The sequence below is a fragment of the Cercospora beticola genome, chromosome 6 (genome assembly GCF_033473495.1).
Source record: "Cercospora beticola chromosome 6, complete sequence".
NCBI classification, from domain to species: Eukaryota; Fungi; Ascomycota; class Dothideomycetes; order Mycosphaerellales; family Mycosphaerellaceae; genus Cercospora; species Cercospora beticola.
The window spans coordinates 2,249,918-2,277,748 of NC_088940.1; the positions used below are offsets into that span (position 1 = coordinate 2,249,918).

Sequence of the window (27,831 nt, forward strand, 5' to 3'; positions counted from 1 at the left end):
TTGCAAAGCAGCTCGCTTGCGGGAGAGGTGGATCAGTGGCCGGGACTACGCCTAAGCATCGTCAGAATCTGGGATCATCACTCAGTAGTGAGAACCTGTCCAGGCGAACGAGCAGTCCAACGAGGTTCTTTGATGGAAGCACGGATCTCTCTCGGGCAATCCTGCTTCGGGCCGGCGTTAGATATGGCGCTATCACGGTGCATGAAAGTGAGGTCGAAATAGGCTCGTCGTAGGCCCGGAGGAAGCTCCATGATCGTCGGCTCACATCCGAAGCGCACCCACTTCCTTCCTTGCATATTCGCACCTCGTGCCCGCCTCCGATGAATCCATTGCTCGGCTGGGGAAAGTCGCCTGTCGGTATCGGCAGCTTGCAGCATTTGGAAGCTTGCTTCAGCTCGTCCAATCCGATAGTCCTCTCCCGAGGAAAGTCGCGCCTGCGCACGCTTTCTGGTCCTGCATTCTTCCAGATCCACATTGAGGATTTCGCGAACATGGATCTTCCATGATCAGCAAATAATCAACGAAATCAGCTACATAACACCTTGCAGCAGAATCGACGGCAGAGAGGACTGTCGTCGAACTCGCACTTTGCTCACAGACCCGACTCCACATCCCTGTGCTGTATGCAGGAGATCCTGAGTAAAATGCAAGTTTCACACTGGAAAGTTTGCAATGGCGGATAGCTTGGACTAGGCGGTACTTCCATTGGATACGTGCGGCGTCAGGCTAGCTGATGTAGCTGCAGTCGGGCCCTTCTCCGTCGCTGCGATCCGACTTCACCGGGACACCACACGGCCAGCTCCATGTCCCACGTATGTTTTTGTTCCAAGTACAGGGTGGTTCAATGGAGCAGGGCACGATCTCAGCTTGACTAGACTTGTGACATGGTGCTCGGGGTGCTTGCTTCCTGGCTGTGTTCTTGTATGATGTGCTTCAATCTCGTTTTCCGGGGGTGAAGGGCGGTATGCGTATGTGCATTGTCTTACGCAAGGGCTTACTAAAGCCTTGGAAGCCAGACATACTCACTCAATTCGGAAAGGAAAATGCCATCAGAGATATCACGGCAGCACCGGGACTGGTATCAACGATGATGAGTGGCAGCCTTTCAACAGAACGGCCCAACGCAAGCCTTTCTCCGGGATTCGAACAGTTCACAGATCGTGCCAGCTTTATCAGAACATTGCGAGAAAGATTGTGCCTTTCATTGCCTCTCACTTTCCAGCATCTCGTCGCCCCCTGCGCCGGACAAGGCAGAGTTACGCAAACCAAAATTGAAGACGTACTAGGGTTGGACGATTGACCGCGCCCTCCAGTGCAAACATTCGACAAAGGTTTGAGATATGTCAAATGTGCACCCCTGGATGTTACTGTGGACTATGTAAGATGGAGTATAGCCACGCCGGCGAAAAGGCCGAGTCCGCGTTGCATTTCCGCGCGACGATCATGCATTGAAGTCTCCTTGCTCTGAGGCTTTTCAGAGACCAGTACCGGGACCCAACTTTTGTTGAGCTTGTTGAGGCAACAACATTTCGTACTGGACTTGAAAATCAAACATCACTCTCAAGTGTGTCCAACGCTTTACCTGCGTAGAAGCTAGGTCAAGCGACCAATAAGCTCCATCTCCGGACCCGGAATTGCATATACACGACTCGTGCGTCAAGTTTCTCCAAACAGCCTGCTATGCGAGACCGTCCCAGCGCTCTTACTAGCTGCAGTGCCAGCCAGCTGCCACGATTGGCAACTAATGTCAAAGCTTCTCACTCTGCCACTCTGAGAGCCACTTTCAGAGGCCCGGAGCAATGAGTGTCTTTCGTTACAGCAGTCCAATGCTGGTCACTTTGGTGCAATAGAGCACTTGTGATGTTGAGGTTCCGGCCTCCCCGATCAAGAGACAGACGATAGATGAGTGTTCTTTTTCGCTCAGCCCTGACAAGTTCGATGGATATGTCATTTGGAGTGCTCAAGAAGCCTACAGCCGAACACGGTCTACACCTCATACGCCTTACACTGTACGATACAGGTGGCTTGTTTAAATGTATTTCTGGAAACGCCTGTGCCTCAGCTACCGAGCAACCATCACGCCACTGAGCGCAGGAAAAATGGGCATCTGCTGCAGGAGCTACAGCTATCACCTACCATTTGCAATCGGGCAGCAATCTTGTCGCCCAGTCGTGCCAGTAAGAAGTCGACAGATAGCATCCCTGCGCAGTCTAGCACGTGGATACCACATGCGGCTTCCACTTCCCTTGTGCAGGACACAGGACCGAGTCCGCGACAGCCCCCCCCCATTGTGGGTCCCGCAGATGTGTCCAAGAACCGATACTATCTCGCAGCCACTACATCATTCAGACGCATGCGGCACAGCTTGGCTGTTAGCACTGGAGAAGTTTGTGATTATGGCCATAGAAGTTTCCTATTTGCGCATTGTATCGTAATTTGTGGTCCAATATTAGCACCGTTCATCGTCTCATGGCTGCCACGCTTTACAACAGTCCATCAGCAAGCTGGCTCGCGGCGCGGGATCCATAGCACCAAGCGGCAAGTAGTAGCGACGGGCTTCGCACCGAATGTGTTACATGGAGCATTCTGCGGCAACCAATGCAATCAATGTATTGCATTGCTTGGCGTATCAGGATTCCTCCTCCAGAGCCGATGCTCAATTCCGATACCTCCCACGGACCGGATCGAAGTAGCCACGGTAATGACCATGACCGTCAGCACCAGAACCTGGCAGCGATTATCAGTTAGTTACATCATGTTCGGAGCCACTCCCGAATTCGTACCTCGCGTCATTGTCACTGGCACTGCAACTTGCGATGTGGGCGAGGGCGACTCATCGCCGTTTCCGACAGCGTCGTTTGCGCCAACAGGTTTCTGTGCTTGTCGACCATCGCGATACCTGAAAACATGCCAGAGCATCCACTGCGAAAACCTGTAAACAACGTTTCAGCTGAACGCGAAAGGCTTTGACGCACCCGTATGATCCAGTTCGGTCGTTCTGGGAGCTCCGGATCTACGGCGAGATCGTATAGTGTCTTCGTGGTCGGTTGTGCCGTGTGATATATCCGCCGAACTTCTTCATCCATGATCTCTTCATCGACTTGCGAAGTACTATATGAAGACTGCCTGCTGCTGCCAGGAACGGCCCCGACCGCCGTTGCACGAGCATCGAGGACTGCAATGATTCGTTTTCGGCCTTCGCTGGCTTCGAGCTGGGAAAACTTGTTGTGAGAAGCTGCGCTAGTTTCTGTGAAGAAGACAACCACGCACTTTCATTAGCGTATAGATCCGGCGATGCATGTTGTCCCTCATGTCTAGACCGATGTGGCTAGAGTGGCAGACGTTAACCCACACACCGCGCAACGATATATCCGCCGCACACTCACTTCAAGAGCCTGGCTTTACTATCGCTTCGCGGAAGAGCAGGGAGAGCTGGCGACATGGTGTGAGAGGACAAATTTGGACGAGCAGAACTCAAGACGATCGTGGAGCAACCAGCACATAGATGGGCGCTCTGGTCTTATGGATCTCGCGTTGAAGCCTGCAGAACCACACATGCGAGCGAGCCTCCGCAGCTGGTTGAGCTGGCTGTGATCTGCACTCATAGATTGAGCAACACGCTGGGGTATGTGGTCGAGGGCGAGATGAGTGCATGGCGGAGCAGCTCGCCCGCGAGTAGGATCTCAAGCGTGACGGGACGCTGATAAACCTGTCTGTTGTGTAACCCATTGAACAGTTCGATCTGGCCAATTTCAGGCGGACGGCAGTACGAGCCCGCCTGACAGTAGCCATCGCAGGACCACGTTCCTTGCCCTTTCCGTTCGTGCGTGTCCTCACCACAACCAGGACGGCAGGTGGCGAGGGGCCAATGCCGACACGCATGGCACTAGACAAAGGAACCATCCAACAGCATCAACGCCTGTGACCCCCGGGAGGCCCCTAGTTCTTGCTGCCCCACTAAAGTGGAACAGTACAGTGCAAGCAGTGCTTCTGCGCTTCGTCACAATGGCGAGGTCGTTATACGGCTGGTCCGCCATATCAACAGACGCACGGATGCACTAGAACTAGACTGGCGGCAACCAGACAACTTCGCCATCGCCACCAGCATATTTGCTGGTTGCACACCCTTCATGCGCCACAATATGGTTGGTACGATTCACAGATTGACGGAATTTCTCTCTTCTTCAGCCCCATCATTCGAATCGGATACTTGCAACTTGCTACGGCTTGACGAATCCCGGCCTCTTCGTCGGGACCGACGTGAGCAGCCTCACTCTCGGCAATTTATGATCCTCAAAGTAGCATACTGTGATTTGTTCGTTGCCTTTCGCAAGAAGTGCAGAGGCTGCAATGGCACGCAATCCTGACGAAGTGGCCCAAGCGTGGTCACATATCTCATGCACATGCACCTGCACCCGTGAAGAGCCCGCCTAAAGAAAAAGGCAATTCGCTGCTTGTCATGCCAAAATATGTGGAGCCCGCTTGCCGTGAATCCCGTCTCCATGCACACACCAAGGCGGGTAGGCGTGGTCTGCAGGCTGCAGCCGCACAGTGGACAGCCCGATATGCTACGCCGCACGTCGTCATATTGTCCCGAGCCGAAGCCAAGTCGTTGTCTGCCATCCTTTTCAGCGCCAAGCTGCGAGAGGAAGCTCCTGCATGTACCCCATGAATCGTGCTTGCAACGCTGGACGATACTGAATGCTCAACGACGAGCCTTCTTTCGCGCATCATGCTGTGTATTTATCGATGCTACGGGGGAAATTTCAAGGCGGTGTGTCCAGTTTCCTTAATAGCTGATGTGAGTGTGCGATCGCATCGTTACAGATGGATGAAATTCCACGTCACCTGCCTCATGGTCAGCACGATCCACGCCTGACCCTTTCGGCGTCTGCTCCGATTTTGCCAGCAAAATTTCTCAACTGCCGCAGTCATCGCTCTTGCTGATTCACAGACCCTGCAATTTTGTCCAATAAGTTCCAATCGAGACTCATAGCGTCGCGTTGAACCAATGCTGCATGTCCTGATGGGCAATGCTCCGTGCGAATACAGTGCAGCGACAGCGACGTTGAAACTGGTGACGAACCGTCCGTCTTCTTTCTCGGTCTGCATCCTCGCTGCTTCATGACGAATCTTTAGCATGAACACTGTGGCGTGATCTCCTAACGAGTCATGTCTAGAGGAGAACTTTGAAGGAGGGAGCAAGTTCACAGCAGCTCAGAGGTAGCGAAGAGATGCACTGACGGTCGCACAGCACTCTGCTTCTCCAGGATCCTCCCGAAGAAGGGAAAGTCGGTGTCCAGATTTGAACAGCTGGAATCACAGTGCAATGAACCCGTCAAATCAGATGCGCAACCAGATTGAACTTGGATGCCCGGACTTTAGGCCTTTGTGCGATGCCATATGTGCTGATGCTTTTCTGTCGCTCTCAGCACGCTCATAAAGTATGCCATCGCATGTCCATTACTAGCGGATAACCGACATTAAAGCAAAGCGGCAACCTTCCTTTCCCCCTTCCGCCTCCCTGTATGTAGAGCTGCTGCAGAACACGAGCAGTTCAAGGGCCACCGGTGAAGGAACATAGTAGAACTCATGATGGAACTGCGCAGAGGTCATGGTGACAGCTGGCGAGACAACCAGCGCACGGCTACAAACGGTCTTCTCGTAGGACGGAAGGATCCAATGTGACGGTCAATCTCCTCGAGGTGGTTCATTGACGGGAGGTCCGCCCAACGAGCTGTGACCACGAGCGCAACAGGGACCCACAACTTGTGAGCTGCTGCATTGAGCAGGGAAAATGATTTGCTGCTGAAACACGCTATTTGAAATTTTGGGGGACCCATCCATCCTTCAGAGAATCGCAAGAGGAACGGTATTTGCGCGTGTGATCGCTGATCAGGAGATGAGAGCTGCGGGTGGTTGGTCTCAGCAGTCGTCGAAGCATAGACGGCCTAAGAAGTCTAACTGACAGATAGACAGACAGACTTTCGCGCCCGAATGATCTGGCGGGCAAAGTACTGTCGGCTCCAGACCTAGGCGGCCAGGCTGGTCTCGATTTCGGGCACGACACCCAACACTGGAAGCTCTTGCCCCCATACTTGGAGCGCGGCTTGCCTCCTGCAGCTACATCCTAGAAGCTCCTGAGCTTTGACAGTATGGAATACATCGCGTAGAGCCCGAGCACTTCTTCGCTTGCCCAAGAAGACCCACCGTGGTTGTTGTCAACCGCATTGCCGATTATTGTGTCTCCTTCGTAAGACTTCGTAACAAGACCTCGTTTAGCCTACGCAACCATCTGCCGTGCTTCATCTTTGGCGAGCCTCGTCTGCGTCTCGCCTCCTCGACGAGTAGCTACAATGAAGGCAGTGCTCTTTCACGGCAAGCACCACATGCGTTTGGTGCTACTGTGGCTTCCCATCTCCCGGAGATTCCAGATGACTCCGATCCCGCCGTCCAGGGAACGAAGCTTGGATGATTGTGGGGACTGAAGCATCACAGTGCTGTAATCGTGCAGACTCGTCATCTGGCTGACGAGGAATGGACTACCAGGTTGTCAAGACCTGGAGAACCACTATTGATCTGGCCACAAGGTCGATAGGTTGAGTGCAAGAATCAATGAATAGGACGCTTTGATCGTATCGACGCAGCTTCCGATATTGGGCCTCGTGTCTACGCAAGTGCGAGATGCTATCTACTAATCTTTTGGATGCTTGCATTAGCCGTCGTATTTATCCCAATAGGGGCGTCTGGAATACCTCTAAACGTCCAACTGCAATGCTGGAGACCCGCTTAAACGCATGTGACGCCTCGAAACAAGTCTCATGCGCGCTTGCATCGCTCTTTGCGCTGGGAAGAGAGGATCTGTAATTCGAGGCGGAGGGCTTCTTCACGAAGGACACGCGAGCAGAGCCACATGGAGGACCACTTGTTGACCCTTGTCGGGACTCGTGCTTCGTCTAGCTTGGCCAAATTATTGATCGATGTGCTGTCGAAACACAATCACACAACGCTGTCATTGTTTGTCAAGGAAAAGCGTATTATACGCGAAGGCGTGGAAAGAAGTCCGGATCTCGACGAAGGAGTAGCTCAGCATCCACTTGGCTTGACTAGCCCATCAAAACCGGCCTTGGATACAACTACTGGCTTTGGTTATCGACTTCATGCCCATTGTTGGCTGCAGTGTGTTGCCAGGATGACCAGAATACACAGAATGTGTTGAATCTGCTGGCCAAAAGACAAGTCCACCAAAAACGGAGAGAAGTACTCTTTTCCCCATGGTAGAGGATGCAGTCGAGAAGGTATGAATCCGAAAGTTATTATGTTCCTATCTTGCTTTACGGTGATAGACAGACAGCAAAACCTCAAGACCAGTTCTGCCCCCGATATGCAAGAGTCTGGTCATAAATCCCTCGGTTAACGTGCTCCAGTCGATGCCACGAAGCGGCGACATAGCTTTAAGGCCAAGCATCATCTGCTCCTCTCCACCTCTGATCGAGTGGCTTCCGCTGGCCCGCATCGCCCGATCTCAGCCCCTTGATCCGGTGGGTCTCCCACACGTTACGCTGGACGTAAAGCTTCATGTTCGCGTCCTGATCGTACATGGCGAGGTTGAGGATGTCTTTGCTGTCGACTTCGTGAGGAAGATCTCCATTGCTTTCTCGCTCGCCGGAATGTGGTCTGAAGAAGGTGGGGTCGGGATGCGGATCGAGCATCTCGGTGAACGCGAGCGACATGATTGCATTCTCCACCCCAGCAAAGACATAAGGAGAATGCATTGATGGCGATGCAAGCGAGTAGACACTGGATTCGAGAACTCTGTTACGATTCCAGCTACTACCGCGAGCGATGAAAGCTGGATTGCTCGCTCGGAGGAAGATATTGTAGTCGTCTGCTGCATCACGCTCTCCAGAACTGCTCTTTTCCTGACCCTCAACATCCAAGTAGCTGTAGCACTTCGCGCCAAGTCGCATGTCGAAGACTTTCAGCAGGTTGTGCCGACTAGTTCCAGCAAGTAGCCTCTCCTGGCCTCGAGGCAAGATCGTATAGATTGCGCTATCGTCCGCTGGATCGATATAAGTTTGCTCTACTTGACGGTCGGAGCGTAAATCATGCAAGCGCACAATACCATCGTATGCGCCGGAGAGGAAAACCTCACCGTTGCCTGAAGATCCCATGCCGGCTGGCAATGGCACCGTGGTGTACACGTTGGAGGTCGATTTTCTCGGTACTCCGTTGGGAACCATGTCGCCATTTTGTGCATCGAAATTTTTGCGAAGGCTGATCTTTCTCACGTCGTCTCGATGTAGACCACTTTCGGTGATTGGGTAAATGTGGATTGGCTCATCAGAAGGCCCAGCGCCTACGGCTAACAGCTTTCTTGATAAGAAATTGGTAGACCACGCACGATGACTTGAAGACGGGTTGCCATCTGCTCGCAATGCTGGCTTGAGGTCGAACTGGCTCGAGGAACCAATTTTGGACTGTTCTGGGTCCACAGTGTAGAGAGCTATACGGGAGTCTCCCAAATTCGCAGCGAGAAGCGAGGGAAGGAACTGTTCTTGTAACAAGCTACTCGACCTCACGGGCATGCCTTGTGTTGTGAAGTATGTAGTTCGCACGTCCTGGTCGTAGGGATCATCGATAGGAATGCCAAGCAGTTGCAAATCGCCGTTTGCAGTACCGGTCAGTACATGTTGTCGCTCGTCTCCAATACTGGCGCCAGGTCGTAGCAAATGCATTGCAGTGATATCATCTCGACCCTCACGTGCTGATAATGGCCGATATGTGTTCCATCTCACATCATCAGGTCCCGCGCCTCGGGTTGTGTGGCGAATGCATACTTCGGCACCAGCACTGAACGCAAAAACCTCTGTCCTATCGCGCCATGACGCCTGAATGTCCTCGTATACATCCACTTGCGGTGTGAAGCCAATGGTCTGACCTCGTGGCCGCTTCCATTTCTCAGCCTTCCTCCTGCCTGGAAATGTGGTGATTTTGAGTCGAGGCTCGACATGAGTCGCCACGAACGCTCTTCTATCCCAAGCCCTCGAAAGGCTCGTCAGCGTTCGCGCCACATCCTTGGGGGATGAGATGTCTTGAGGGCATAACGTCGGAAAGCGATTCTTCACGAAAGACTTCCAAGCGTCCTTCTCCACGAAGGTGTGTAAGCTTTTGCAAGTTCTTCCAAGGGTGGCGATGGACCGCGCGGACGGCAAATAGTTGGTGATGTGATCCCAGAGCTCAGGTGGAAGATCGCCAAAGGTTGTCGGCTGCTTCGTCTTAGGATTTTCCATATTGCGATTGAGTGTGAGGTGTCTTGATGCAGTGTGTGCTGGTGCAAGGATGTGCGTCATGCTTAGTCAGCACATCTTTCCTAGCGTTGCATGAACATCACGAAATAGGGCCAGTTTTGACAGTAGTTGTTCTCAGTTGTTGACTTTACAAGTGTTTTAGTGTGGAGTAGTAAGAAGACCTGTGCCAGTGGAGACTCATCTTAAGTACCGTCGTGCTAGAAGAACGATGGTCGATGCGTTCAGGATCCAAATTATGAGTCAGTAGAGTCTATCCACTTTTACACTTCACTTCACTTCAGCCGCTGCGCTATCTTATGTGTCATCAGACATTGACAGTGTCCATGCCTTTGACTGTCGAATGCGTCACAAAGGGCTCGGACTGACCTTTGCACAGCCATCTTGGCCTACAAAACCGTTCAGACTCTGCATAAGCAATAGCAGTGAGCTCATGTCATTGAGTGGAGGTCTCAGGAACGAGGCTGCACTCCCGCAAAAATTCGAGATGGAGGGTGGGAAACAGCATATGTCATTGTTCCGGCACATATGAATGTCTCACGACCCATCCAATAATCTTGGCGATCCCTGCCCGCCAACGTCCTCTTCTCCAAGCGATCTTTCGTCGTACACCGGTCTCACGTCCCATCTGAGCGGCTCCTCATCCAATCCATGCCAAACGCCTAAATCTCGTGGCAGATAGGCTCCTACATCCTCCATGAACTCCTCCCGAGCGACTCGATCCGTTTCGTGCAACCTATCCAGATCTTTTCGCGCCTTTTCCACAATCTTCTTCATAGCCAACTCGCTCACTTTTCTCCTTTCCACTTCCCGCAGCAACTTCCCATATCCAGCAAGGAATTGCTCGTAGAAGACACTGAGCTCCGCCAGCTCTTGTGTCTTTGCACGAATATCAACACTGATACTCTGCCATCGCTCTCGGAAGTGACCCGCAGCATCCAAATGACCAGGAATGGCAGCACGAATTTCACGCATCGTCTCCAGGACTTGCTGTAGAGATTGATGTTGCGCTCTTGCTTTCTTGGCATACTTTGTCAGCAGAGAGTATTGGTCTTCCATCTCGCTCGCCCTATCGCGGATTTCGGCCACCACATCATCGACTTCCTGAGCATCCTTCAGGAGAACTTGCAACATTTCAACTCGTTCCTCATCGGAAATGGCCTCGGCGACAGTCTTATCGTACAAGGATTCTTCGGTGCCAGGTGTGGCCTCTTTCATATCCGCAGTAGCGGCGCGCGCAGCTTCACCGCCTCCTTCAGTATGCTTGAGGGCTGAGACGCATAAATCGTAGTGGTTGACAAGATTCTCCAGCAGGCCGGCCATCTCTGTGGCATGTTCCTCCATACCCTCGAAGATGGAGGATATGGAGGGCGGAGGGTTATCATAGATCGTGGGCTTCTCTGGTTTGAGAGTCGAAGCACCCCCTGCATTCTCTAGTAGCTTGTCCTTGATAGAATGTATCGAGGATTCGAAGCTAGACAGGTTGTCGTTGAGGTCACCACGGGCATCGTTGTACTGATCGATCAGACTACGGAGAGTAGACAAGAGGTTCTCATGTGTGTCCTCGTCGACAAAGTCGAAGAGTGTCTTGTTTTCATCTTCGTCCGACTTCTCTGCCGCATTCGTAACTGTGTCGTTAGTGCGCTGTCGGGAAAGGGAGTGTCGCTCTGCAACAATAGTCTTCCTCAGCTGACTCAAGGTCTTATCGAGCCTCGCATGCGCCTTGTCCAAGTCGGCGATAGTAACATCAAATTCATCTGAAATCTTGGTCCCATCATCAACGAGAGCCTCTCTGATGGCCTCCAACGTGCTGACTTGCTCATCGAGGCCTCGGCGTGCATAGGTGTTCTTCGCATTGAGAACAGCGATTTCTTCGATCAGCGCTCTGGAGTTAGTCACCACCTCGTTGGCACGGTAGACATGGCTGGTGGCGCTCAGAGATTTCTTCGCGTCCACGAAGTGCACGACCAGATCTTGCAGGCCAGGCAGATGATGCGTTACCGGCGAGCGCGGCGGCGATGGAGATGGCGAAGCGGATAGCTCGGCCGAAGATGAGTCGCTGCTCATGGCGATATCGCGGCGCTGCCGAACATGGCCGAGCGGGATCAGCTCCAGAACAGCAGTGCTGGCGGTAGGCTATCTCGACTATGAAGTGTTGGTGAGAGATTGGTCAGGTCAGGTGGCGTTCACACGTGGAAAGCGTAGAGCGAGCGAGCGAGATGCAGGGATTGCCCGCCCGCCGCCAAGCACCCGACTTTGCTGCTCTGCACGACTGCTGAACCGCCTCAACACTGCCGGGTCGTTCCCAGTGAACGGTGCAAACGGCACAGAGTTCTCAGCGAGCCTTTATTACCTCAGGATCAGTGGACAAGGAAACCGGGACAACCGCGAGATTTTCGGGGGTGCAGGCCCGCGATTGGTGAAAGAAAGCTTGCTGGCAATTGCGACAGCCGGCTTAAGCATCACCTCATCGCGAGCACCTCACATCGCAAGCAAGCACCTCACTTCGCAAGCAGTTCACATCGCGACACTGTTTGCGCGTCGCCACCCCGGCCGCCCAGTAATCGCACAACGACACCGCCCATTCGGATTGCGTTCCCCATTGACAACGTGCGAGGATCACGCCGGCCCGCCTATCTGTTCCGCCACAGACGAGCACACGAGAGCGACTGTGCGCGCCAGGACCGGGACTGCATGGAGGCTCTCGTCCCCTGGGACGCCATCACTACCCAGCGCTGGCGTGCTTTATGTCGCCATGTCTGTGCTACATCATAATTCCGCAGGCCGGAGCCACACCGCTACCACCGCCGCCGCTCGTCCCTCCATCGCCCAGCAGCAGCCCACGCCTGGGGACGACGACGACACCAGCGCCAAAACAGAAAATCACGAACCCTTCTCGCTACCGTCACGCCATCACGAGCACGGACATGGTGAGCTCTACACCTCGCATCACGATCACGAGCACGAAAGCAGCCTGAAGAGAGACACCCTCCAACACCCGCCTCCACACACCAAGCACGCCGATATGAATCTTTCCTCCTTTCTCCATGAGCACATCCCGGGCTCCTACAATCCCACTGGCGACAACAGCAGCGCCCACGCCCACAAAGACCACCGCGACCACGACGCCGAAGAGCAAAGACCGAACACGAAGTTCTGCTACCGACACCGACCTGATCTGAAGTGCCGGCGGCAAGCAAATGAGACGTCAATGGAACAACTGCAGCATGAGCTATCGGGACTCCCGCAAATGGATCAGCAGGTCATCTCCCAAGTCTGGTCCTCCTTCTCTGCCGCCCCCGCCAAACACCGCAACCTCATGCTGCAAGGCATCCTCGCACAATGCTGTTTCCCGCAGCTCTCTTTCATCTCAGCCAACATCCGCGATCTGATCAAGATCGACTTCTTGTCTGCGCTTCCACCCGAGCTTGGCTTCAAGATTCTCTGCTATTTGGACACCACTTCGCTGTGCAAGGCCGCCCAGGTCAGTCAGCGATGGAGAAGCCTGGCAGATGATGATGTGGTATGGCACAAGATGTGCGAACAGCATATCGATAGAAAGTGCACCAAATGTGGTTGGGGATTGCCTTTGCTGGAGAGAAAGAGATTGCGGATTGAGAAGAGACAGATACAATTGCGCGCGACAGGCAGGGGGCTCAACCAATGGTCACCAGACATTACTCCGATTCCGGAAGATGCTGAGGCTTCGATGCCTCCACTTCAACCACTGGACGGAGAGGCAGGCAGCAGCCGCGGCACAAAGCGATCCATAGACGCCACTTCCGTGGGCTCGCCAGAACTCGCGAAGCGACATTGTTCCACATCATCCCAGGACAGTGGTGTCGTCGGTGTTGACGGGAATGACGCTTATTTTGCGCCACGAAAGAGGCCATGGAAGGATGTCTACAAGGCTCGTTTCAAGGTTGGGACAGCGTGGAAGTATGGCAGATGCTCCACGAAAGTATTCAAGGGCCACACCAACGGTGTCATGTGCCTGCAATTCAATGAAAACGTCTTGATCACAGGCTCATACGACACGACAGTAAAGGTCTGGGACATCAATACTGGAGAAGAAATTCGAACGTTGACCGGCCACACGAGCGGCATTCGGGCCCTGCAATTCAACGACCAGAAGCTCGTCACTGGCAGTCTGGACTCAACAGTAAAGCTCTGGAACTGGCGAACTGGTGAACTGTTGAGGTCATTCCACCCTCACAGCGATGGTGTCATCAGTGTGACTTTCACATCACGTTATATGGCATCTGGATCGCGAGATCGGACGATCCGCGTCTGGGACCACAAGAATGGCTCGACCTATACACTTCGAGGGCATTCAGATTGGGTGAACAGTGTCAAGATCGACGATGCCTCACGCACGCTGTTTTCTGCCTCGGACGATCTGACTGTTCGCCTGTGGGATCTGGATACGCGCGAGTGCATCCGTGAGTTCACTGGTCATGTTGGTCAAGTGCAACAAGTCGTACCCATGCCTCCTGAATTCAATTTGGACGACATCGTACTCACTCCCAACGACAAGGACGACGATGAAACCAGCGTTAGCTCTGTAACGATCGCCCAGTCGCACCGAGAACACATCAATAGCAGCCCTAATGATTCCGATCCATTCTGGCCGAACGATGCTGACAGACCAGCGCCACCTCGCTACATGATTACTGGCGCTCTGGACTCTACGATCCGTCTCTGGGACACGCATTTCAGGAGCAAGCCCACACGGGAGCCTTCGCCACACCTCAATTCATCTGGATTCGACATCCTGCCAACAGACCCTCTGACCAACTCCCACTTGCCTCGCGCTCAAGCGTGCGTGCGCACTTTCTTTGGTCACGTCGAAGGCATATGGGCTCTTTCAGCGGACCATCTCAGGATGATCTCCGGAAGCGAGGACCGGATGATGAAAGTGTGGGACCCCCGAACGGGCAAGTGCGAAAGAACTTTCACGGGCCATCAAGGTCCGGTGACGTGCTCTTGGTTGAGCGACAGTCGTGTCGCTAGTGGAAGTGAGGACTGTGAAGTCCGAATGCTATGTTTTGGAGACGAACAATATAATACACATGATGGGCAGCCCTGAAACTGATGGGCTGCATGAATTTAGCGAAATTTTAGAGCTGGAAATTGGAGTTTGAAGCGATTGATGGAAACTTTAGCGTTGGTGTTTGGGTGTAGAAGAAAGCAAGTCGATTGATCGATTCATCAGCGAAAAATTCTGAAAAGAGAAGACGGGATGGATTCATTCTTAGTCTAGATGAGGTCATGGCGTTATATGGCAAATTTCAGTGGCGTCTTGTGCGATGGCCACTTAACATAATAAGAGAGTTCATCAGAATGAAGAAGATCTCTCTCCGACTCCACGTGAAGCTGGTTGTCCTTCGCTTGCTATATTTACTGACTGCCCTTCCCGAAACGGCAGGTGCGGCGACTGATTAGTTCTTGCTCTTCGTCGGTCAGCTCCGACATGCGGTAGTTCTAGGCGCAGATTCTGGGGGGGACTTCAGGTCTCGGCGTGAACAACCGAGTGTGCGATACGAATCTATCTCCTGTCCCCTCCAAGTCGCGAAATCTCGTTGCTGATTGTCTTCGTACCTCCTCACTCCCATATCTAGACAAGCAACCATGGGCTCTATTCCCCACGACGAGGATGTCCTCCGCCCCAGTGCCGTTTCCGTTTCACTGCAAGAACTGAAGAATGGAAGTGTAGATCTGGAGACTTTGGAAAGGGCGTTTGGACCTGAGAGTCTGGGGATTATCGTTGTGAGGGACTTGCCGGAGGAGTTTGTGGGGTTGAGGAGGAAGGTGCTGAGTTATGCGAGTTATTTGGCGAATTTGCCTAGGGAGGAGTTGGGTGAGTTCTGGTATTTCTTTTCTTCTGGATGATTCGTGGTGTTGCGGTTTATTGGGTAGAAGAGTGGTTCCTGAGCTGGGCGCTGTTAGTGATCTGACTGGGGCTATCCGCATTTCGCTTGCGGTAATGGACGTAATGAGTGGTTTGTGATCTGGATTGTTGGTTCCTTATTTCCTGAAGGATCACGAGGGAATCATGACATGTTGCGATTGCCATGCGCAATCTTCGTATGAAAGTCGTCAAGCTGACAACTTATAACAGAGAAAGTCGAAATCCCAGAAGCACGCTACAATGTCGGCTGGTCTTGCGGCAAAGAGAAACTCGACAATGGACAATTCGATACCTTCAAAGGCTCATATTATGTCCAACCGATCCATTCAGAAGACGGCAAACTAGAAGCCAAGGCGCGAGAACTTTTCCCGCACATTCCAGATATGACAAGTCCCAATGTCTGGCCGAGTGAGGAAGCGATGCCAGGCTTCGAGCAAATCTTCGAACAGCTATGTCGGTTAATCGTCGACGTTGCAGGGCTCGTTGCAAGAAGCTGTGGTCGCTATGGTGTGGCGAAACTTGATGGCTATCAAAATGGGACTCTGGAGAAGATTGTGAGAGGGAGTGTCAGTACCAAGGCAAGATTGTTACATTATTTTCCTCCGCCTCCGAAAGCTGCTGGGGCCGAAGACAAGGGCGATGATGATTGGTGTGGAACGCATATGGATCTTGGTGCTTTGACTGGGTTGACTTCGAATATGTTCATCGACGAAACGACGAATTCTCCTGATGTGAAGCAAGCACAACGAGACAAGAATGGTCTCCTTGCAGATTTGTCGGAATTGGAGAAACATCCTGATCCGAAAGCTGGGCTGTGGATCAAAGACCGCGCGGGGCGGACAACGCAAGTGGATATCCCACGAGACTGTCTTGCTTTTCAGACTGGTGAGGCTTTGCAATTGATTACGAGAGGAAAGTTCAGAGCTGTGCCACACTTCGTGCGAGGACCTGCGAGCGTGATGGGTGATGATGGAAAGGAGAGGAAGATTGCACGTAATACTTTGGCTGTGTTCACGCAGCCGAATTTGTGGGAGATTGTGGACGAGAACGAGAAGTTGGACTTTGCTGGGCTGGCGAAGAGAGTTTTTGAGAAGACTTATTGAGCTTAAGCCATCCATAATGTATCGCAGCCAGACGCCCTGAAGTCAAGTCAAAATTGAAGCTGGAGGCCAGTTGCTGAGCAATCATATATCAGGTTTCTTCTTCGATACCACTACAATTTTGACCCGGTCCCTTGCGAGACTTGTCGGGCTTGATCAAGTGCGCGCTTCGCCTCGTCAACCATTTCCGTTACGATATCCTTCGCAGTCTGGTTCGGCTTGTTCACCGATCCCGCCACAATTCCGGCTGGTCGCATAGCCGCACCATCCTCAATCTCATCTGTCAACTTCCCAGCAGCGTGCAATCGGTCGAGCTCATATGGTAGCGGCACAATTCCTCTCGAAGTCAGATCCTTGATCTCAGCCTGTCGGTTCTTCTCCCAGTCTGTAAGGTAAGGATTCCTCAAAGCGCGCAAAGGTCTTCCAGACCAGACTTCCAATTTCACCCAGTCGTCGTACCCAGCAGCGATGACTTGATTCTTGAAGACTTCTGGTGCTTTGGATTCCACGCTTGGGATGAAACGTGTGCCGACCCATACGCCGCTTGCGCCGAGCATCATCGCTGCCGCCACACTTCTCCCGTCATTGATACCACCAGCTCCGACAAGAACGACCGGCTTCTTGGTCAGAGGTGAAGTGTACTTGGCGCAAATATCTGCACATGCTGGGATGAGAACCATGCTGGGGATGTCACCAGTATGACCTCCGGCTTCGCCTCCTTGAGCACAGATGAGGTCCACGCCAGCGGCACAGGCTTTGTGCACGTGCTTGGGATGTCCGACCATATTCATGACCAGAATTCCGGCTTTGTGTAGTTTCTCAATGACCCAAGGCTGGGGAACTCCTACTGCTGAGACGAAGAGAGTGGCGCCATGTTCGATCACGATGTCTAGCAGTTCCTCCAGATTGCCGCTTGTGTAGTCATACTGTTAAAGTCAGCTCAATGTGAATTTGAAGAATCACATTCTCGACTCATATAGCGATCACGAGCCTATCATATGACCGAGTACAACTCACGTTCGTCTTCCTGGCGCTGCCGCCAACTTGTGGGAGCAGTAAATCGACTCCAAATGGTGCACCTTCGCAACCTCTCGCCTTCAGCTCGTCCTTGAGCTCGGCGAGCATTTCTCTAAGCATCTTTGGCGTGTATCGTGCTCCGCCGACAGTTCCGAAGCCTCCGGCGGCAGTCACGGCGGCTGCCAGCTTGGGACCGGCGACTTGGTCCATTCCTGCCAGCATGATAGGATGCTGGACTTTGAGTAAAGTCGTCAGCGCAGTTGTTAGGGGCGCCATGATGAAGATTGAGGAATGGTGAAACCACGCCGGATGTTACTGGTCACCAGAGTGTTTCGTGGCGGAGTCCTTGGTGGGAATTAAGCCCTTATGTTGATGAGTGCAGAAGTGAGGAGTATCCTTATGTTATTATCTGGGACCTTCGAAGACTCGGCAATGTGGCGGCGACAATGAACTAGGTTGTTCTTCGTGAATAGAGGTCACGAAGTGACCTATCAGGATGCCGTTCCCATGCTACCATAACCGTGTGAGCTAACTAGTCAGCTGAAAGCCGAGGCGTGAGGCTTACAGCCCTGGAGCTCGGCACGCTGTTCTGACCTGGAGACTTAAGCAAATATTGATGTAGATCGTTTCTTCGCTGACTCGGCCTTTGCGATGCAATCAGCTTACGCTGTGCTGCGGTCAAGGCACCTAGGCACCTGCTGTCTTTTCGGCGCCAAGAACATTGAGATATGCATTCGAATGGAACTGGGGAACAGGAGAACCTGAATCGCAAGCAACAGGCAGCATGGCAGTTCACTTGCTCATCAATTTGAACCATTTACTTTTCTTCGTGCATCTCAGAGGCGGCCATCGCACCTGTGTCGTCGGCCTTGCTGTTGCTCATCTTCCGAGCTCTGGTGACACGCATATCCTTCGTCTTGCGTTGATCAGAGGCAGAGGCGAGGTTGAATGCGGAAGGCAGAAGAGTGCCTTCAATTTGTCTCGTCAAATCCCGCCCGCCGTTTGGGTCGTGCACCTTGCCGATGTCCGAAGTGCTCTTCCCTGGCGACGACCTCCATGCTTTTCTCCAACCACTGGACTCACTTACATCCGCTGTTCACAATACCAGCCTGCCATTCGCGCTGTCTTTGTGGGCCCCACCAGTCAAGACGATGGCAACATTGGCAAGGACATCGCATTGCACCGATCTCGGCTCCTGCTCCACCGCAGCAGATGCCGAAGGGCAGGCTTGCGGGCAATGGCGGGCAGCGTAGGCGATCGCTCATATGCTCAGTTCGATGCTGCAACTGCCTCGTAGCTACATTTTCTATTACTCTGTAGGTCGTCAAGATGGCTGACTCGAACGCTGATGGCATTCCCACCTTTACGATCATCCAGGCAGACGGACTGTATCCGGTCAGCAGCAACAGACACCATGGCTGCACGACTTCGCAGCATGCTCACCGACCTTGTAGGATGATTCAGTCGAACAGCAGATATTCGCTCCACGTCCTGGACAGAATTACAAACTCGACTTCGTCTCTACAGGGTTATGGCCAACCGGTACGCCGCAGTCGAAGCCGTGGTCTGCCATCCCAGAAGAGCTTCGCAACAGGATAGACGGCATCATGGTGTTGAAGATTGGCTTCACAGAGTCAGACGTAGAGCTGTTTCCAAAGCTGAAAGTGTCAGTGGCCACATCTCAGCCCCCGCGAGTGACAGGTGCTAAGTTCTGGCAGTATCGTGCGAATGGGCGTGGGTTACGATCGCCTTGATCGTTCAGCCCTGGCAAAGAAAGGTGTGATAGTTTGCAACGTGCCAGACTATGGAACAGCAGAAATCGCCGACCATGCCATTGGGCTCATGCTATCCTTGCGGCGTGGCATCTTGCTACACAACGAACGACAACGAGCGACCCCTCCCGATCCGTGGATGCCCATCGAAACACCTTTAGTCGCACGATTGCAAAAGTCGACCTTCGGCGTGTTTGGTCTTGGGAGAATTGGAACAGCAGCGGCGCTGAGAGCGAAGGCATTCGGCTTCAAAGTGCTCTTCTACGATCCGTACGTGCCCAACGGTGTGGACAAGAGCTTGGACATTGAGCGAACCAAGGATATCAAAGAGCTTTTCAGGAGAAGCAATGTCTTGAGCTTGCATAGCCCTTGCACGCGAGAGACGCGGAACATGATCGGGTACGACTTGCTCTCGCTGTTGCCGAAAGGTGCAGTGCTGGTGAACACGTCTCGCGGAGAGGTGCTCAACCTGGACGGCGTCGAACAATGTCTTCGAGAGAACATCATCTCTGGTGCTGCACTAGATGTCGTTCCTATCGAACCCATACCCGAGGACAATGTTCATTCCCTGATCAAGGCGTATCGCAACAAAGAGCCCTGGCTGGAGGGCAGAATGGTACTGACATGTCATACGGCGTTCTACAGCCCGGAAAGCTTCGTCGATATTCGAGTCAAGAGCTGTGAAACACTAAGAGATGTGCTGATAGATGGTGGTAAGAGCAATATCATCACGCCCGAGATGGAATGAGCGAGATTTTCTGCTCCCTGCATCAGTATTGGACGCGATGGACTGTTCTCCAGTCGCACTCAACAGACGTGTTATAGTTTCCGAGTACCGTCCTTCAATGGCCACATAGCAAGCACGATGTTCGCACCTCTGGTGCATTGACGTACGGATTACTGCAGCAAATCGAGCGCGGGTCAGTGCAGACAGATACAGTAAAGATTCTTGACAAGTCAAATGCTCCTCAAATCGAAGACGGTAGCTGCAGGCACAGTGCCTCTCACTCCACTTCCCACGTTATGCGCCTAGAGCAGACGGCAACGGGCTTATCCGGCCTAGTGTGCATACGAATGCAAATAATTTGAGCACGGGTCTTGCATACGCTATGTACGTCACTACTCGCGAGGAGCGTGGAAAGCATTGACTTCACGCGTCTTCACATTGGACCCAATTCTTCTTTTTCCATTCCATCCCAACAGTGTCGAATCAACACCTATTCTTAAACTCAACATCCATCACTTCATCCACCAAAATGGCAGCCGCAGCTTTGGACCTCACGCGCAACTTTGTACGCAATTTCTACTAGCCTTGCGAACACAACAAACGTCTAATTGCAATGTGGATAGTCCTTCTATACAGTCCCAGCAGCATGGGTTGTGGCCATCGCGCCTCACTTCTACGCCGCAGGTCTTGGAAAGTTTGACAACAAGAGCCCGAGAACCTATACCAAGGAGACCGCGAACGATCAGAGCATCGATAAAGGTGCCGAATGATTCAAGTTTACTGAAAGTCTCGTGAACTGCGGACTAACGTGATAACAGCAACCAAAGAGAAGATCGTCCGCGCTGAAGGAGCCCAGCAGAATGGCTTCGAGAACCTCGGACTCTTCGCTGCTGCTGTCGTTGCAGGCAATATCGTCAGATTGGACAATTGGACCTTGAACGTTTTGTCTGGTGGCTATTTGCTCAGTCGAGTGGCGTACAACCTTATCTACATCAACAATACTACGGATGCGATGGGTGAGTCTGGGCCTTCAGGATTGGCTTTTGACTCAACGCTGACCGAGGAACAGCCAACGCCCGCAGTGTGGCATACTTGACTGGGTTGGGAATCATCTTCACCTTGTTCATCAAGGCCGGAAATGTGCTTCGTGGCCAGTTGTAGGATGCTCTACCGAAGAGCATGTCGAAGATCTGTTTTGAAGAATCTATAAGCTTCACACGCAAATCATACATTTAATAATGCTTACAATTCTTCGTGTTGCCAGTTCGGTTTCGCGCTCACTGAATCATCTTCTTGCAGCAACTTTTCAACAACATTCATGATCACTTGCATTTGTGCTCCACCTCTCCAGTCTGCATCCTCGCCTGACCACCCTATCCAATCGAAACAGGCAATGGCCCCACCAGGATATTCCGTCCCATTTGGAAACCAGATCGGCCGCTTCGTATCGTCATGGCCTGCTTGAGGAAATACGACGATCATGTCGTTTGTATCAGCCCATTCCAGATAACCTGCATCACGAACCCAGGTCTCTCCAATATCGAGAAACGACATCGTGCACCCATGAAGAGCAACGTGAAGTTTACACGAAGTTGCCACTCCGTGACGAAACTGTCCATCTCCAGCACAACTGGCTGGCACATAGATATAGCCCGACTCCGCCAAACCAATAGCACCCAAAGCGCCAGTCTGCTCATACTTCTCCAGCACACCTGACAACTTACCCCTCGCTTTTCTCGGCTGCAACGCAAAGGTCTCATTCTCATACAACCACTTCAACATCTCTCCAGCACCATCATATCCGCAATCAGCGATGAAAGGATGAACCGACTCATTACAAGGTACACCAACTTTCCCCTCTAGAGAAACCTCAAAATCCGTAGGAAAAACATGCGCCGCCCCTCCCATTTCGACATACTTCAACCTACTCTCCGGCAACCCAAACTCCTCCAACTGCCTGACCAACTGCCCTGTTACACCCACCCCGACCGTTTCATCTAAGAATCCAGTTTGAACGTAAACCCTACTTCGACTTGAAGACAAATTCTCGATGTTGTCGATTTTGCCTTCTGCGCTCCATCGTTTGATATTGGATAGCGAGGCTTCGATTGAAGGTGTTGCGTTGTGCATACAAGCGGTCCAGAAATCTTGAGTGCGGGCGCAGTCGTAGGGACCTCCGGCGAAGACGCCGAAACGTGCGGAGAAGTTACTTGAGTAGGCGATGGCGAGTTGGGCGGCCATGAAGCCTCCGGCGCTGAAACCGGAGACTGTGAGGGAGGTTGGGTCGATGTTGTACATTTTGGATGACTTTCTCAAGTTTTGGTCGGGAGTCTGTTTGGGTGAGTAGTCATTCAGTGAGTTAATGCTGTTCGAGAATTATTTGTTGGAGGGGAAAGGGAAAGAGGAACTGAGGAAGGAGCTTTATGCATGTTGTGTCAACGTGCAGGTTCTTGGCGCTTGTTGTGATACATTAGCAAGCGCGCTCCTGCAAGACGTCTACAAGTCTACATATTAGTCCATGTCTTCGACTTCAACCACCCTGTCCTGCTGCTGCTGCTGCTGCTGTTGCTGTCCCGGCATCTTATGCGTCCGCTCAATCTCCTCGATGGTCTTCTTGCCCTCGTCGGTGGTTGCATCGATCACTCCTTCCTCTAAGCTCAACATGCCGCCGTTGCCCAGCAGCTCTACCACCTCCTCGGCTTCTTCCACGCTCATCTTGCCCAATACTTCATTGACTTTGTCCAGACTTCCTGTTTCTAGCGCTCGCTGTAAGCCTGGTGGAAAACTTTCAAAGATCGTCCTCGCGGCTTTCTCATCCTCCGTTTGACATTGATCCATCGGGGGCGGCGTGACGATGTTGATTGTGGTATTTGGATCAACAGCATGAAGTTGAATCTGCTCCTTGTCACCAGTGTCCTCTTCCGCTTGTTGCTTCGCCAGCTCGGCTGTGCGCGATCGGATTCGTGCATAGGTCGAGTTCACGTCATCCAGGAAGAGTTTGCGTGCTTGGTGATTCGGCGTCTGCACGCGTTGGAAGAACAACCCAACGCCGTCTTTACCCAATTGGCGGCAGTATTGAAGCAAAAGTGCCTGGTGAACGCATTGTCGCGCATAGTCTTCTTCCTTCTTGGATTTGGCGTTCTGCTGGGCTGTGAAAGCTTCCACAAGCAGACCATCGGTGTGTTTTTCGGACATGATGCTGGGATTGGACGAGATGAAGGCCAAGCTAGTCTTGTAGTCGCCATATGCGATTGCACCGAATTTCTTCGCAATGGGTGCAGCTTCTTGAATGTCATCCTCATCCTCGCCAGGAGCAGGGTTTAGCGAATTATCCTCTGCGCCTGCTTCATAGCCTGACTTTGGGCCACCGATTTGCTGCACACTGCCTGCGTTCAGCAACTCGGGCTTCTTTTCCGTCTTCTTAGCGGCGGCTTGTGCCTCCTCTGCCTTTGCTTTGGCAACGTGTGATGTGTCGAAGCCGGTGTGTATTGACTCGCTGGTGATTTTGCTGCTTTCCTCTTTCTCCAACTTCGTTAGCTCCACATTGAGGTCTTTTTGCAATCCCTTGACCTTGCCGTTGTGTCCCTCGATCTCACGGATGTATGCATCGTACCTGCCGGCACCTTGCGTATTGGTCTTGTCGACCTCGGACTTGACCTGGTCGACCAATGCGCCCATCATCTTACTATAGCTTGGCTGCTCTTCTTTGGAATGTACCCCTGGGGGAGGTCCAGGCGGGTGGTCCTCCCCAAGGCTTGTGTCGCCGACGACATCGGTCAAGCTATCGAATACGGCCTCATCGATGCCCTCGGCGTCTTTCTTGTCCTGCACCTCCTGCTTGTGGTTGTTGAGGGCCTTGAGAAGGGCGTCGATCCGGAGGAGTAGGCCATCGTTCACGACGCGTTCGTACTTGAGGGTGTTGATGCGATGCTTTCGGTCCAGACGTTGCTGGTGAATCTGATTCTGCTTGGCGCGGATGAAGGAACGCTTGTCGACGTTGGGGTGCACTTCGATGTCGCTGTCGTCGCTCAGCTCGAGCGCGTCCCACTTGCTGTAGTCGACAGGCATGGTGGCGGTATCACTCTTCACAGTCCGAGATATGTCTCGTCGGCAAGCTTCGTCTGTTCAGTGAAATTGCTGCTCGAGGTCTGCCCTTCTGCGAGCTTCTCGAAGCACGAAACATGTGCCTCGCAGCCCCACCACGTCACAAGTCACAAGCGGAGCGAATTCCGGTCCGTTGTCACTGCGCTTCGTCCCAATTTCCCAAACAATCCAACTTCCATCACCTTCGGCACTACATCACAGCGAACATCGAAACACACTTCCATCTCGCTCTCCGCAGACTGCGAATGTCCGCCTGCCAAGAAGACTGATGACCATATGCCCAAGAAAGTTATGAGCGGCCCCGAGCCTGACATCAGCACGAGCAAGGCCAGCAAGCCCTCTGATACGCGTGCCGAATCAGCAGCATGAGGTGCATGCCTATGGACCTTTGCTACAAACCTTTATCGAGGCTGCATGCGCCGGGCCGCTTGTGAAGCAACGAACGGATGTAGCGCTGTGCTGAAGATATCAGTAAGCTGCGCTATGTCCGAGATCACTGAACCACCCCGTGGAATAGCAGTGCAGTGCATACCTCCTCCGGTGCGATCCGGCATGCCTGCGTACTAGGTACATTCACGAATGGGGCACATGGTCGACCATAGAATTCAATGCCTGAGCAGGGCAAGCCACTCGTGTGTTCAGTATACCTGTCCATGACATTCTACAGAGCTCTGTGCGCGGCATCTGCATAAGTTTTGCAAGCAGGATGGTGTGAAGCCTTTCTCCCTTCCCGGTCTCGAACAAGGGCAGCGCCACGCCCATCGACTCAAGTATATATCGTGGCACGGCGGTCCCCCATATGTGTTTCTGACATGTGTCACCCACGCTGCGTACCAAGTTCTATCCTCGATGTATGACACGATCAGAGATGCCCCTTTCGGCCAAGCTGTTCGGTTCTTGTCGAACGGTCGAACATTTTCTGCGCCAGAAGAGAAACAAAGCTTTGCACTCCCTGCCAAATATGCACTGGTCTCAGTTCCCACTCCAATCCAGCCCGGCGACAACGATGACAAGCGTAATTCAGAGATACCATCTGAACCCGACGACAGACGCCAAAGCGCAATTCCCTCTGAGTTTGAGGAGAAACGGAAATCAGACATTCCTTCTGAGTCACCATCCGACCAGCTGAGTGGCATCCGATGGGATGGCGATCAGCAAGAGGAGTACTCTGCCGCTGATGTAGAAAGAAATTTCCAGCCACTCGCTGTGCAGCCAAGCAATGATAGCACCACCATCGTGACTTGGGTAGGTGCAGTTGCAGCAGATTCTCGTCTGGCCAATGTGCTTACTTACTGTTGCTGTAGTATTCCGACACTGATCCAGACAACCCTCATAATTGGAGCAATACAAAGAAGATATGGGTCGGTGCTGTTATCCTTTTCTACACCCTTGCTGTCTATATCGGCGCATCGCTTTACAGTTCCTCCATTCCAGCCATGAAGGAGAAGTGGAACTTGAGTACCGTCGGAGCATCTGCGGGCATGGCCTTGTACGTCGTTGGGTATGGCCTGGGGCCGATGATCCTTTCACCACTATCCGAGATTCCGTCAATCGGACGCAATCCGCCATATATCATCGGCATGGCTATCTTTGTGATCCTGTGCGTCCCAACGGCCATGGTTGATCATTATGCTGGCATGCTTGTGCTACGACTTCTCACAGGTGTAAGTCGAACATGCACTTGAAGCTTTGAGTGTATCGGGCACCATTCTGACTCGATGTATCCACAAATGATGGCTGAGACGCGCGCTGACTTGAAGGGGACGCTTTCAGGCATTTGGCAGTCCAGCTCTCGCATCAGGTGGCGCCAGTTATGGCGACTTCTGCGGTCCAATTGCGATGCCGTATGCAATTGCACTCTGGGTAGCGGGCGCTTCATGCGGTCCAGTAAGGTCTACTCATCTCAACAAAGTTCTCCAAGCACTGACCACACACACACAGGCTCTGGGGCCAGTAATTGGTAACTTCGCCGTCGTAGGCGAAAACTGGCGCTGGCCATTCTGGGAACTGCTTTGGATTAGTGGACCTGTCTTCCTGCTGATGTTCTTCACCCTGCCAGAGACTTCTGCCGATTGGATCTTGCGGGAGCGCGCGAAAAGGCTTCGTAAGTTGACCGGCCGCTCCGATCTCAAAGCCAAATGCGAAGTGCGACAGCGCAAGAAGAGCAGAAAAGCTGTTTTGTATGACGCCCTCATAAAACCGTGGGAAATCAATGCGAAAGATCCTGCCGTGCTCTTTACGACCGTATATACTGGGTAACGAGCCGTCCCGTCCCCCTGAGTCTCTGACTACACTGACACTTTTGGCAGGCTTACGTATGGGATCTACTACTCCTATTTCGAATCATTTCCCATGGTTTTCGGGGAGATATACAACTTCCGATTCGGCATTATGGGAGTTGCCTTTCTATCAATTGCTGTCGGCGTCCTTCTTGGGTTCCTGGCCTGGGTGGGCTATTTCTACTTCTATGCCGACAAGACGTTTGCCAAAATCATGGCTACAGGAGCCATGCCACCACCGGAAGCTCGACTTGTACCTGGTCTGATCTTCACCTGGTTCATCCCGGCAGGATTGTTTTTATATGGTGAGTTGAATATCTTTGCGAGTTGCATCAAACCCCCAACCACTAACCTTCCGTCACAGCATGGACATCTCGCGAATCTGTACACTGGATGGTACCCCTTATTGGTGTCGTCATCACAATCGCCGGAGTCTTCATTATCTCCCAGTGCATGCTGATCTACCTGCCCTTCACCTATCCCAAGTACGCCGGCTCGCTGTACGCAGCAAATGGGTTCTCGAGAGCAATGCTTGCCGCAGCTGCCATTCTGTTCTCGACTCCGATGTTCGATAATATGGGCGTGGACAAAGGGGTCACGCTTCTCGCCGGCTTGTGTTGTGGCTGTTCAGCAGGTGTGTATATTCTGTACTTCTTCGGCGCTAAACTGAGAGCGAGAAGCAAGTTTGCGGAGAGCTAGGCTGGACTGCGAGAAAGGAGAGTTAATAAAGTCAACGATCTACAAATGCACTTTGATAATTGGATCCATGTTGGCGTGAGCACATGCACGAGAGACTGCGGCTATCGACTGCAATATCGCCGCTTAATAATACACTTTTCCGCAACATTGCTACATATACCTAACGCTGTGAGCAAGCCTCCTCAACAATATGCTCAGTCATTCGATGTGCTCCCTGAAATTCGAAACAGCTTGCTCGTCAACACTGCCATCGTACCGATCCAGTCTCCCATACATTCGTTCTCACTTCCCACGCGCTATGTACTCTGCCCCTTTCTTATTCCAATGCTGTTTGTACAGCGCCGCCGTCCAAAACGTATCTGCCCACCCTCCCGCCTCGGTCTTCGGTTCTCTTGCATGAGGTTTCGCAAACCCTGTCGGAGCAGTAGGAGGGCTCTTCATAGGTGGGAGTTTGTTCGACTCGGACATGGTTCTCTCTTTCCGCTGGATCAAGGGGTGACAATTTGCTTCGACTCGTCTTCTGTCTCTTCCGTTGCTTGATTAGAACTTCTGATAACATTTCGCGCTGGCAGAATTTCTTATATCTTCCAGAGATGCTTATCTGTTGCCGTGTTCATGACAGGAAGAGGCGACTCTCGCTATGCACTATGGCTCGCAGTCGAATGTCCTCCGTGAAGACGATAGATCCTAGCATCTTTTCACGTAGCAGCATGAGGAAGGCGATCTTGTTCCTGGAAAGTATGCTGCTCATTGCAGCGCCCAATGCTTCAAATCATTCACTACTTCCCCTCGGCCAGAAATTTTGCCCCCTTGGCATTCCAGTCAGATTTATACAACGCTGCTGTCCACGCAGTATCGGCTGCTGCTCCATCGACTGTGGGAGGATGCATTGGCGGCGGTTTATCTTTGTCGCT

General features: G+C 52.5%; 11 protein-coding genes across 11 annotated transcripts; 5 read left to right on the forward strand and 6 right to left on the reverse strand.

The window, feature by feature from the left end:
* Positions 1-2,656: 2,656 nt before the first annotated feature.
* Positions 2,657-3,442, reverse strand: RHO25_009957 (uncharacterized protein; the record flags this gene model as incomplete). The annotated part of the gene is made up of 5 exons (XM_023601478.2): positions 2,657-2,727; positions 2,784-2,922; positions 2,976-3,212; positions 3,271-3,328; positions 3,387-3,442. 5 exons carry the CDS (start codon positions 3,440-3,442, stop codon positions 2,657-2,659), a joined length of 561 nt encoding a protein of 186 aa, XP_023453932.1.
* A 4,012-nt stretch (positions 3,443-7,454) lies between these two features.
* RHO25_009958 (uncharacterized protein) lies at positions 7,455-9,293 on the reverse strand (the record flags this gene model as incomplete). Its single annotated transcript, XM_023601479.2, has 1 exon — positions 7,455-9,293. One exon carries the CDS (start codon positions 9,291-9,293, stop codon positions 7,455-7,457), a length of 1,839 nt encoding a protein of 612 aa, XP_023453926.2.
* Positions 9,294-9,845: 552 nt separating this feature from the next.
* RHO25_009959 (uncharacterized protein) lies at positions 9,846-11,375 on the reverse strand (the record flags this gene model as incomplete). The annotated part of the gene is made up of 1 exon (XM_023601480.2): positions 9,846-11,375. One exon carries the CDS (start codon positions 11,373-11,375, stop codon positions 9,846-9,848), a length of 1,530 nt encoding a protein of 509 aa, XP_023453927.1.
* A 688-nt stretch (positions 11,376-12,063) lies between these two features.
* On the forward strand, positions 12,064-14,397 carry RHO25_009960 (uncharacterized protein; the record flags this gene model as incomplete). Its single annotated transcript, XM_023601481.2, has 1 exon — positions 12,064-14,397. One exon carries the CDS (start codon positions 12,064-12,066, stop codon positions 14,395-14,397), a length of 2,334 nt encoding a protein of 777 aa, XP_023453928.1.
* A 542-nt stretch (positions 14,398-14,939) lies between these two features.
* On the forward strand, positions 14,940-16,322 carry RHO25_009961 (uncharacterized protein; the record flags this gene model as incomplete). The annotated part of the gene is made up of 2 exons (XM_023601482.2): positions 14,940-15,168; positions 15,430-16,322. The coding sequence occupies 2 exons, from the start codon at positions 14,940-14,942 to the stop codon at positions 16,320-16,322; spliced, it is 1,122 nt and encodes a 373-aa protein (XP_023453480.1).
* A 110-nt stretch (positions 16,323-16,432) lies between these two features.
* Positions 16,433-17,612, reverse strand: RHO25_009962 (uncharacterized protein; the record flags this gene model as incomplete). Its single annotated transcript, XM_023601483.2, has 2 exons — positions 16,433-17,245; positions 17,337-17,612. 2 exons carry the CDS (start codon positions 17,610-17,612, stop codon positions 16,433-16,435), a joined length of 1,089 nt encoding a protein of 362 aa, XP_023453925.1.
* A 1,053-nt stretch (positions 17,613-18,665) lies between these two features.
* On the forward strand, positions 18,666-19,856 carry RHO25_009963 (uncharacterized protein; the record flags this gene model as incomplete). Its single annotated transcript, XM_023601484.2, has 3 exons — positions 18,666-18,731; positions 18,791-19,002; positions 19,055-19,856. 3 exons carry the CDS (start codon positions 18,666-18,668, stop codon positions 19,854-19,856), a joined length of 1,080 nt encoding a protein of 359 aa, XP_023453856.1.
* A 508-nt stretch (positions 19,857-20,364) lies between these two features.
* Positions 20,365-20,996, forward strand: RHO25_009964 (uncharacterized protein; the record flags this gene model as incomplete). Its single annotated transcript, XM_023601485.2, has 4 exons — positions 20,365-20,400; positions 20,459-20,594; positions 20,654-20,851; positions 20,905-20,996. 4 exons carry the CDS (start codon positions 20,365-20,367, stop codon positions 20,994-20,996), a joined length of 462 nt encoding a protein of 153 aa, XP_023453372.1.
* Positions 20,997-21,077: 81 nt separating this feature from the next.
* Positions 21,078-22,133, reverse strand: RHO25_009965 (uncharacterized protein; the record flags this gene model as incomplete). The annotated part of the gene is made up of 1 exon (XM_065603233.1): positions 21,078-22,133. One exon carries the CDS (start codon positions 22,131-22,133, stop codon positions 21,078-21,080), a length of 1,056 nt encoding a protein of 351 aa, XP_065459305.1.
* A 213-nt stretch (positions 22,134-22,346) lies between these two features.
* Positions 22,347-23,903, reverse strand: RHO25_009966 (uncharacterized protein; the record flags this gene model as incomplete). The annotated part of the gene is made up of 1 exon (XM_023601486.2): positions 22,347-23,903. One exon carries the CDS (start codon positions 23,901-23,903, stop codon positions 22,347-22,349), a length of 1,557 nt encoding a protein of 518 aa, XP_023453371.1.
* Positions 23,904-24,788: 885 nt separating this feature from the next.
* RHO25_009967 (uncharacterized protein) lies at positions 24,789-26,917 on the forward strand (the record flags this gene model as incomplete). The annotated part of the gene is made up of 6 exons (XM_023601487.1): positions 24,789-25,184; positions 25,244-25,603; positions 25,713-25,826; positions 25,881-26,194; positions 26,249-26,523; positions 26,583-26,917. The coding sequence occupies 6 exons, from the start codon at positions 24,789-24,791 to the stop codon at positions 26,915-26,917; spliced, it is 1,794 nt and encodes a 597-aa protein (XP_023453370.1).
* Between the last annotated feature and the right edge of the window lie 914 nt (positions 26,918-27,831).